Here is a 12,054-nt window from a genome sequence, read left to right on the forward strand (position 1 = left end):
AAAAAATGTAAAGTAATTAATTACAATTATATATATTAAATTAAAATAAAAATATTAATTTTTATGATTGTATGTTGAAATAAAAATAATGAACTATGTTTACCAACAATTTTGCTTATGATTTTATTATTGTTATTTTTTTTTTTTTTTTGAGTTACACATTCGATTACAGATTCAACTATTGAAGTGTATCAAAAGGTAGTTATAAGAAAAAATTGTTTGGCGCACGTAAATTAAACCTATACCCATTATTTCAATTAAAAGTTTGCATATTTTACTTAGAGGTCCATAGTTACTAAACTAGCGAGCCAAAATTGATGATTCAACTATCAACATTTTCAGAAAAAAAAGCTTTATAAGAATCCATTAAAAAATATAGTGGTTGCCGGTTGAAGAAATAAAGTTGATTTTGCTATTGGTACACCTGCGTGTTTAAAAATTTTGAAATTGTTACAAAAAAATTGCGTGTAAAAAATAAAGAAACATGTCTTTTTTCGTAATGAAATTCCATGTCATCGTTCCATAATCGTTAAAAACCTCGCGTACAATGACATAAGATACACGCTGTATAATAATTGTTGAGCAATAATAGTTTTAAGCTAAACTAAAAAAAAAAAAAAATAGATTATAAATCTATATGTACTATCTACTGAACTACTTAAAGAATAAAAATTTTTAAAAAATAAAATAAAATACAATTAATGATTAATAAATATAGAACCCCCCACATTTTTTACTTATTTTAAATATGTTAGGGCTGGAGCCCCTCTAACTTTAAAGTCTAGTTACGCCTAGGGTACTTAATTTATCATACCATCAGAATTATTAGGCATGTTTTAAAATAAATAAAAATTGTCAAAAAAGTTATAAAAATTAGGTAAGTTTTTGTACCTAATATGACTTTTTGGTGGGTAGGTGGGAGGTATTAACTATTGTTGAACCTCCAACTGAAAAATGTCAAACCACCTCTTGTATGAAACGATATTATCAGTCTACGTCAATGAATTTTCCCTTGGCATAACAAATAAAAATATATTTTTTTAAAGTAGTTAAACCTAGGTATACATTAATTATAGATTTTCGGAACGAATGTATTGGTTACTATAAGATGGTAAGATGAGCGTTTGAAGTTATAGGATTCACCCGTAAATTAACAAATTCTTATACAACGATTTTCTTATTTTGATGTAATTCAAAAAATAATTACTGTCGGAATTTTTATAAAATGTTTATTTTATAATTTTCCATACATGATAAAATTTTCAAAATATTATGAAATAGTCTTTTTCGATAGTTAAGAGTTAAAAAGTTGGGCAAGTGGGTGTCGCTCCGCTGTATAGTAGGAAGTGCAAGTGCCCAGTGGATGACTGTAATGGATGATGTAAAATTTGAATTCAATGATATAATATCATTGTATAAGAAAAACCATTCTGTACAAAGACGGTCAGTCAGCCTGTGTTATTAGTTTATATTACTAAGTATATTTGGTAATATTATTTTGAATAAAGTAATTTATATGTAATCTATTTACTTGGAACTTAAATTTCCAATCATTATCACTAATCATAATTGGCCCATCTCTCCCTCCTTAGCTCTGGTCACCAAAAATCAATACTCAACTGATCAAATACTGCAAACATTATACAGATAATTTAATTGTACACAGCCACTTTTTGGAAATAATATCTCAACAATACCCGGAATATTCATTCCATAACAGTTACTGACACCTCCAAAAATGGATTTTTCTATAATCACGGATCAAGACTCCAACTTTCACCCTCCTCCAGTATATATACAGCTGAAACTTATGCTATTTTTGAAGCACTTCAAATCATCTCATCTTCTAACCTAATGCAGCAACATCATTATCAGTGACTCTTTGAGCGCCCTCTCATCAATCTCTGACCTCTACCTAAAAAATGAGCTTATCCAACACATTCAAAACATATTGTGAAATAAAAAACCCAATATGTTTTATATGGGTCCCTTCACACGGGCGGTTCCATTTTCCTCCAAAAACGAGATACCGTTTTCCTCCACTGTCCATTTTCCTCCACCAAAAAAAAAGGTTGGTTTCCATTTTCCTCCACATTATTGTAGACTGAAATTATGTCTATTTTCTCCAATATTTTAGCGAGACTTGTTAAAGTATTATACGCTCCATATTATAAAGACAGAGTAAGGCTAGGATCCAGGGCTTACAAACGTTATATTTGACAAAAAAATGATTGAAACTTGTAAACGTAATTATAACGGAAAGCGATAATCAAAATAATTAAATACCGCAAAACAAAACATAACGATTAACAAAATATATTATATATCATTAAACAAAACATAACGCAAAACGTAATCGATAAAATATCATTGAACGAAAAATAACGCAAAACGAAATATTTTAAAATCTATTTATTTAAAAGGTCTATTGGTTTCGTAGAAACATTTATTTCATGCGACAATCTAAGAATTGATATATATATTATATTTCCTAACCGGGCCATTACCTACCCGAATTAGTTATTATTTTTACATTTTATAGGTATTTACACTATTTTAAATAACGACGAACGCAAAAATGGCATAACGTTTTAATTGTAACTAACATAAAACGGAATTTTTTTTTCAAATGCATGTCCTGCTAGGATCATATTTTCGGTCGATACATTCTGTTATCGACTTTATCTATATCAGATGCCGATTAAGCCTAATAAAGAATATTATTTATTGTTTTGATATAATATTTATTATAATTATTTATATTAACTATTTTATTATTTTATTTATTATTTATATTGGAGGAAAATGGAAAGTGGAGGAAAATGATCAAGAATTATTTTTTTTATTTTTTTTAATCATAAATTGTAAATAACTTATCTTAACTAGTATTAAGTACTTGTGTACATCCATACTTCTACGTTTAACCATTAAGATAATGCAAGCTAAAAACCTATGTTGTTGAAGCCTTTTACCAAATTTTTTTGACATTCATAAAAAAAAAATTGGTAACTGAAATTGTCCGTAAATAGCTCAGAACAAGTCAAAATGTTTTAAAAATATTATCGTGTAAATAAAATGATAATATAAAAATTCAATGAAAGTTTCATGTATCTACATTCATTTGTTTCAGAGTTACACTAAAAACCAAAATTGATTTTGTCAAAAACACATTTTGCTTAAAAATTCCCTTTTTTCTTAATTTTAATTTTGTTTTTTCCCTGCGCTTTTCAAACTACTGGGAATTTTGACCAACCAAAATACCAATTAGATTCCTTTTCCTATCAGAAAAAATTCTGTTGAAGATTCTGTTAAAATATGTTTACTATATTAAAAGCCAAAAGGTCACTCAGACACAAAAATTATTATAAAATCAATACATTCATCGCTCTACTCATAATCTAAAATTTTTCAAGGTTTAGCTCCCCCATTGCCTCACCTTTGCTACGCCCCTGCCTATCAATAATATTGTTATATTATACTTGATTTTTTTTCAACGTCCACCTGACCTAAATAGCAAAGACTTACCAGTCACGCGTTGCCACTAAGTACATGAAATTTTGGAACTTTGTAAAATATGTAGTGTACAATGGTATAAGTGTATAACTGCTGAATAGATTATACTTATACAAATAACAATAAATAGTAAATTTGCTAATATAATATTTTGTTTTTGTTTTTAGTGCATTATCAACGGAAGTTGTGGTCTATGAAGATACAAATTCAAAACATTGTATTATCTCCGTATATTCGTATTTTTATCCAAAAATCAAATAGATATATAAATTTAAACTTCTTGCAAAAATTATGTTGATACTCAAATGGACCAACTGAAAAACTGGTCATTCATATATTCAACAATATTGTATCATATATTTCGTGTAATTACGAGAAATTAGGTGGTGTTGTGCTATATTTTAGTCCAAAACCACATAGTGCATATTTAGAAAAATACATTTAAGTACCTACAGTATAATATTATAACTTGAGTTAATCCAGTTAAAATGATAAACGAAGACTTTCAAAATGAAAACGAGACCCACATTAACAACCAATATTTTATCAATATGTGGAAGAGCAACAAGTTATTTAACGACGATTATATAAGGTTAACCAACAGCTTTTGGTTTGAATTTATGCCACCAAATTCCTACATGTGCTACATTTGGGGAATTTTGTACGCCATTGTTATGATAATTGGATGCACAGGAAACGTTCTAGCAATATTCATTATATTAAAGTTAGTATAATAATAATAATAATAATAATAATAATAATAATAATAATCTTTATTAACGGAAATATAATTCCTAATTACATTTTTTTTTTATATATTATTATATAATATAAATATTTATAGCTATGATACCTATATATTAATTTGCAACAATTATACAATAAAATCAAAAGGTATACAAAAAATATAAAGTAATACTTAAAATAATTTTATTTGATATATCTCAAAATTTGAATAGAAAATTCTGTAAAGGATGTATTAAAAAAATCAATATTATCAACATAATTTCCAGCCAACATCAGATTAATTTACGGCGAATTTGACATGTATGAAGTGGTTACATTTTTAATACTAAATAAGTTTTTTTCTCGACAATATTTTGAATTTATTTTAAAATGTATGTTTTGAAATATTTCAGGGCAATCAATAATATTATTTATTATTTTGTATAAACATTTTAGTTTTATTTGAATAAAACAGTTTTCAATCGTAAATATGTTTTTACGGTTTGACTCCACTTCGTAGCCTCAATGTGGAGTTCTAAATACGACGCATTGAAAACATAAGAAACAAATACAATTATTTTGAACTTTCTCTAAACTTTGTATGTGAGTTTTTAAATATGGGTGCCAGATAAGAAGTGCATAATCAAAATTAGAATGGACAATATCGAATGCACGGCGAATTTATCCCTAAAGTGTGCACATGTGCGTTTAAAAAAACCTAATTTCGCAAACGGTTTGTTTCTAATGAAATGTATACGGTCGTTAAAAGAGAGTTTAACATCAAACCAGACTCCAAAGTCATTTACTGTAGATACTGTAGATACTTTTGATAAATTAACATCTGCTAAAGAATAATTGAATTAAATTGTCGTTTTTTTTTTTTGAAAGAAAAAGTAATCGTGGAACATTTTTTCAAGTTCAAATATAAATCATTTTTGGACACCACCTAAAAATATTATCTAAATTTAACTGAAGTTTAATAGCATCATCCATGGTTCTATATTCTCTAAATATTTTTGCATCATCGGCGAACAGTAAGATTTTTTAATATGAAACGACTTTTGAGATATTTTTTATAAAAAGACAAAATAATATTGGAGATAAGTGATTGAGGAACTCCTGAAGTAACATTAATTTTTTCAGAAAGATAGTTTCCATGTTTGATAATCTGAGTATGGCCTAAGATAAACGAGTGAAACTATAAAATAAGTGGTTCAGCAAACCCATAAGTTTCAAGTTTATTAATTAACAGTTTGTGATTTATCCTATCAAATGTTTTTTCCATTCCTGTATAAATAACATCAAATTGTGAATGAGTACTAAATTACTTTTAACTGTAAAAATTTTCAACGGCTAAACCATTAACGTTATCACTTATTATTAATTCGATGTACCTATACCACAGTCTTAGATTTTTATAGACCTATACAGTACTAAAATGGTGTTTGTACATGTGCCATGACTAAGGCAGAGAACTTTTAGCCATAAAAATTAAAAAGTCACCAAATAAACATTTATACCCATAATACGTATTTTAAAAATAAAAACAAGAATATTAGGTACATTAATTTTTGTATTTTATTCAACTGAATTTATTATTTTATTAGTTTTATTTGTTGAACGTGTTACTATTTTAAGTATTAAAGGGTTCTATCACTGGATGGTCTCCCTTATCCTGACATTCTTATTATATTATACTGTTGTTGTACATATACCACACTTACTTATTGTGTTTTTTAATGTAGATTGTACATTTTCAAATTAAAACAATAAAAAAAAAAAAATATTACATTTTATTAAAATTTATAAAATTATTAGCCTTCTAGGAAAAACGTGCATCTTCCACCAGTCAAAAACCATATTATACAAAAAAAATTTAAAATACATTTATGTCTTTGTTGTATTATATAAAATAAAAATTCAGTGGAGAAAAAATTGATAAAATTATAATTTAAGTTGAAATATGTTTTAAAGTATAAAATGAAAGAAATATGCTCTAAAAAACAAAAAACTCAAAATACGCATTTATATGCAAATTCTTTTTTTAATTTTTACAATACATTTTACAATCTGTTACTAGCTAGAACCATAAGTAAATTTGATAGATGAGTTTATGGCTTGAAGAGACAGATTAAAGAAACCTTCCAATAAAGGCACTTTGTCAGTTACTCATATACATAGGTATATGTGTTTACAATAATAGTATTATAAAATTTTAAATTTTAACTAGATTAGTAGGTCCCGACACCACCGCCGGTGTAATCTCTTTTTGTGGTTACCTAGTAAACTTTTTGACGCAAGTCCTTTGATTAAGGGATTGGTGTGGTAATATGCAAAATTAAATTTCAAAACTAGCTTTGTGAAAGCAAGAAACGTACTTTTTTTGTACTCTGCTATTTATAACTGTGCAAAACAAATATAAAAAATATGCTACAAGTCCTCTGACCTAGCCATGACGTAATGTACCAATTATATTATAATATATTATCATATATAACAAAACTCAGTCAGACCAGACGTATAAATTGTATATTAATTGTAATTTTATATTATACATTTGTGTGTATTCACGTACGTTGTGCCAGCCCCTCCAAAATCAAATCTATAAACAAACTATACAGGTATTTAGCACGTAATTCGCACGAAATCGCACGCCTAGTTTGAAAATTCCAACGACCTTCCTTCCTAACGATAAAAAATAATTCTTCTCATAGTAAAAATACAATGTTGTCTTTATTTATTATTATTATCTATACTGAAGAAAATGTATTTTAGATAAAAAAAAAACCTTGATTGAATATAATAAATCTAAAAAGAAACTTAATTAAAAATTTTGATTGAATTAAAAAAATTAAACAAATCTAGATAAAAAATTTTTTATAAAACTATATAAAATTATATTTACATTTTTGAATTAATACAGATTTTTTTTTATTTAATTTAGATTTTTAATAATTTTTTTTAAATTTCTTTTTCGATTTGTTATATTCAATCAAGGTTTTTTTTATCAAATATAAATGTTTTCTTTAGTAGACTTTTTCAAAATTTGTATTTCAATACAAAAAAACAATGTAGAATAAAAAACAATTGAAAAAACTAAATTAATTAAAAAAATTAAATATAATAAAAAAATTGTATTTGATAAAAAAATCTTTTTTTTTTCGTTTTTGAACCAACGTGGGCGCGGGAACTGCTTTCGCACTCTTCCGCGGCGCCGCCATCGTTTATTTGATGAACACAAATAATTTATACATAAATGGGCGGGTAGACGGGACAATACCCCGACTTACCCCCCTCCCCCCCCCTAAGACATGACATTTTATACATTTACATTTACATTGGCATTTACATGGCATTTATTCGCCTTCCTCGAGTCTTATCGGGCCGACCGGAGTCCGACACCCTTGCAGTCTCGTTCGTGCCCACGTTAGCGAGCCGACCGTAGTCCGCCGCACTGGGTAACACGTTCTCTATCCTCCTTTTGGCGGGCCGACTGCAGTCCGCCACCTTGGAAGTGCCCGACCCAGATAGTGAATTTAATATTCATATTATAACCCTAAATTTTCTTTTGTCATTGAAGTTACATAAATTAATTGGAGTATTATTGGTTTGTACCATCCAAATAATCGAAATTTTTTTGAATAAACTTGTAACTGAAAATACGTTAAGTAATTTAAAGTTTTCTTTAGTAGAGCCTTGCAGGTAATTTTTATTTAAGCAGATTCTAATAACTTGTATCTATTGCAATTGTCTCAACCCATTTTCAGCAAGACCTCCCCAGACAGAAAGTCCACTGAAATACACCTTGATATAATGCTAGATAAATTATACGTAGCGTATCTACAGGTAGAAAGCAATGCAGCTTATAGGTATAGTTTAAAAGTAATTGTACGTAGACGCATAACAATATTATTGACATGTGGAGCCCATATTACAAGTAATTTTTTACCAATAATGGTTCAGAAACAACAACTTTAAATAATATAAATGTACTAGTAATATCGTTTTCATAAAAAAAGACTTAAACATTTTGAACCAATACCTCATTATTAGGTTACTATTCCTAAAATATAATTCTACAATTTCATCTTCAGCACCAGTTGAGAGGTTATTTAGCAAGGATATAAAAATGTTAACACCTAGGACCTAGGTGTAATAGGTTAAATGATAGAACTTTTGAAATGATTTTATGTTGTAGGTCAAACATGGTTTGAATTATATATATTTTTTTTTAATATTAGATTATTGCTTCTTTGTATTACTATTAAATGAAGTCAGAGAATGACTTTTCATATGTATTTAAAAAATAAACCATTTTATTTTTAATATTTTTTAAATTATGTATTTTTTTGAAGTAAAACTTTTTTCTTGAGGTGTAGGAGGAAAAATATCGTAACGAAAAATGAAAAGACACGTTTGTTGATTTATTTATTTTGTAAGTCATGCACGGCGGCAACGGCGTGCTTTTTTATTTTTATTTTTATAGTATTGATTTTTCTCACTCTCTCCCTAATTCACTTATAATTTCACGGGCCCCAATACTTAAGAAAGAAATTTTCCTCCCCAGAGTGTAATGGTGGGCCCACTCATTCTCGTTTTTTTTTTTTTAATTGATAACTATATCACTGAATATTTGAAAATTGAAAATGTAATTATCTGATATTTATCTACATAAAATTGTATAATTATCTTTATTTATATAAGATTTTATATAACTCTTTATTTTTATCTAGATAAATTATTAGTTATCTATTCCCGACACTGCCTATTTATAAGATTATAATATGTGATTTTTTAAATGTTTTTTTAGATTTAAATCTTTAAAATCGGCCAATATGTTGATGTTAAACTTGGCTATTGGTGATTTCATTTTACTAGCAAACACGATTCTGGTTGTATATAACAGTTATTACGAAGGTCCAGCGCTTGGAAATTTAGGTTAGTAAGATACAAAAGAAAATAAATGTTTATATAACTACATGATATACCTACCTGGCTACCTACATTACCTAATTTCCGAGTTACGTTACTTTAGGTTGTCAAATTGATGGATTTATTGGTACCCTTGCCAGAACTGTATCCACTATGACATCAACTGCCATATCGTTGGATCGATATAATCCTATAATACATCCTTTGAAATCACTAGGCAAACAAACCAAACACAAAGCCAGGATCTGGATTGGCCTGATATGGATATGTGGATTATTTTTTTCAATCATACCGTTGTTTGATTTTGATTATGGATTCGCGCCGACGGGTTTTTTATTAACTTGCACATTTGACTTTTTGTCAGATGATATTATAAATAAATGCATTATTATTATATTCTATATTATAAGTGCTTGGATATTACCAACAATCACGGTATTATACTGCTATATTAGGATGTCAATATCTGTTTACACTAATTCTGAAGCAACCAATAGTAGAATTGGACAAACTTCAACAAAGAAGAGGAACAAAATAATTTTTGGAATCATGACAACGAGTACAATAGTACTATATGCATTTTCTCTAACACCATATTCGATCGTAATTATTTTTGGGGTGTTGGAAAAAAAGGAATTTATAACACCGATTATAATGGCGTTATCGGCGTTATCCAACATAGTATGTAGTTGTCTAAACCCATGGATATACATAATTCTACCAAAAATGCTCGAGAACTATAGGCATCGGCGTAGCTAGGGGGGGACACGTTAATATTTATTGGTTAATATTACATTATATTACTGTAAATAATATATTATGTACCTATATGTTATTTAAATTATTAGGAATTTAACGCATATTATTTTCTCTAAATTATCATTGTTATATTATATCATACAATAAATGCATATTATATTTGTTTTATTATTTTTCGTTAATTAATTCATATGTTCTGTAATAGGGTTTTCACTTACCTATGACTCGACACTTATGGCTCGTTGCCGTGTCTGCAATCCACCGCAGGTGGATTGCCTACCAGATTTGCTGTGGCAAATTGTCCGCGATCCGTAGGCTTGCCTACCTAGGTGGCTAACTTTGAAAGTTAATCAATTTTGACTTGCTAGACACTCCAACACGGTTTTCGACTTTACACTTTTTATATAAGAAAAAGCACCAGACATGCGACGGCACATACAACTCTTTCCGCCACAGACAGATTGTTTATTTTGGTTTCGTCTTAGAATGACTTGCTACACACTCAAACATGTAGGTTTTCGAATTTACATTTTTTTACACATACAAAAAAGCACTGGACATACGCTAGGGGATAGTATCATTGAATGGCCGATTTCCATGGGTCATGGGAGCTTTCTAGACACTGAAACTCGACTTTCAAACTTTCTCACCTTCGAAACGAGACCGCCAAAGAGAGAATAAGAGGCCTTATCAGAAATTCTTATTACAAAACATATTATATATAAGTGCGACATTTATAATTTGACTGTGTCTCCAAAATCGGTACTCACTTACAATTAATAACAAACTATATTTTCCATTCTTCAGTTCCTACGCTACCAACGTGGTCGGCATAATTGGTGATATACGTTTCTCGTTATATTCGTGATTCAACGCAATCAGATTGCCTACTTATGTGATTTGATGACTGATAGCTAGACAATTGAACACAACTATCGACTCTACAATTTTTAACAATTTTAACAAAAAAACAGAGGACAAACGCCTAGAGATCCTGGAGATCGTATCCATTTACAATGTTCGTGGCGGATTGCTATAGACACTCAAACTTTTAAACATTCCCGCCAAAGCGCCAAGCATTTTCTCCAATCCATACCACTAATCCTTATCACAAATCCTAAACTTTCGTCTTAAGACCTTTGCGACTTTTATAGTTCAAACGACATTGTATCCAAAATCGGTACCCACTCTCAGCGAGTCCAACGGGCCTCGAGTATTAGTATACAATTATATTGTTATGAGTTATGTGTACTTACTAGTTCATAGATAAAGTAAATAACATAATCAATTAGTGTAATGTGTGCGAAGTTGGGTTTCCAAAAGTAGGTGACTATTTTTCGGCCAGCTAGTGATAAAAAACCTTGTACGTTGGGTTGCATTCATTCAATTTCAAGGTTGCCAAACTAATAGATTAGGTTTGATTGCATCGAAACTATAAAGTAGATGTTGCCCTATGCCACTTAATAATTATTTGTTTTAAAAGTATACAAATAAATATTAAATTGTAATGGTGTCATTACCACGATAATTATACCGAACATATTATTGTCATCGTTACATTATGTTTATGACAAACCAATATTAACAATTGAAAGTTAGGTTATAAATCGCTCTAAATTCGAATACACGTTCTAACAAATGTACATTGTACATTATTACTTTTGCAGTTTACATTAGCTAATTAAAATTTTAAACTGTTTAACGGTGTCATTTGTTAGAGATCACATTTTACAGAAACAGGTAAGTTTACTACTGTAGTACTGTCTACCATACCGCTGCTACGTACGGACCCCTCACTCCGCCCCACACATAGTCATACTACACAGCATCGGATGTACTATGGTAACACATAGATAGTTAAGATGATGTCACCGATGTACATAAAACCTAGGGGGAGCAATACTATAAACGTTAGCAACAGCCTCAGCATCTGCCAACGGCCAGATGACAAAACCGAACCGGTAAGATATCTCTGAGAACTCCTTGGAGCATAGTAGATTTTACGAATTAGATATTGGCACTTTGACAAGACTGCCGCGGGCCGCGGGTATACTTGGTTATTTTACGACACCCCGCATCGACCAAAGGCACATCCAGTGGCGTAATTGAGAATGTTTCTAGGGA

The 12,054-nt window shown here is 29.3% G+C and overlaps 1 protein-coding gene across 1 annotated transcript; it reads left to right on the forward strand.

The window, feature by feature from the left end:
* Positions 1 to 9,049: 9,049 nt before the first annotated feature.
* LOC115034716 (opsin, ultraviolet-sensitive-like) lies at positions 9,050 to 10,245 on the forward strand (the record flags this gene model as incomplete). Its single annotated transcript, XM_029492092.1, has 3 exons — positions 9,050 to 9,177; positions 9,275 to 9,730; positions 10,136 to 10,245. Coding segments are annotated over 3 exons (694 nt in total), but the record flags the coding sequence as incomplete, so codon positions are not given.
* Between the last annotated feature and the right edge of the window lie 1,809 nt (positions 10,246 to 12,054).

Source organism: Acyrthosiphon pisum, unplaced genomic scaffold (assembly GCF_005508785.2).
Source record: "Acyrthosiphon pisum isolate AL4f unplaced genomic scaffold, pea_aphid_22Mar2018_4r6ur Scaffold_20799;HRSCAF=22169, whole genome shotgun sequence".
NCBI classification, from domain to species: Eukaryota; Metazoa; Arthropoda; class Insecta; order Hemiptera; family Aphididae; genus Acyrthosiphon; species Acyrthosiphon pisum.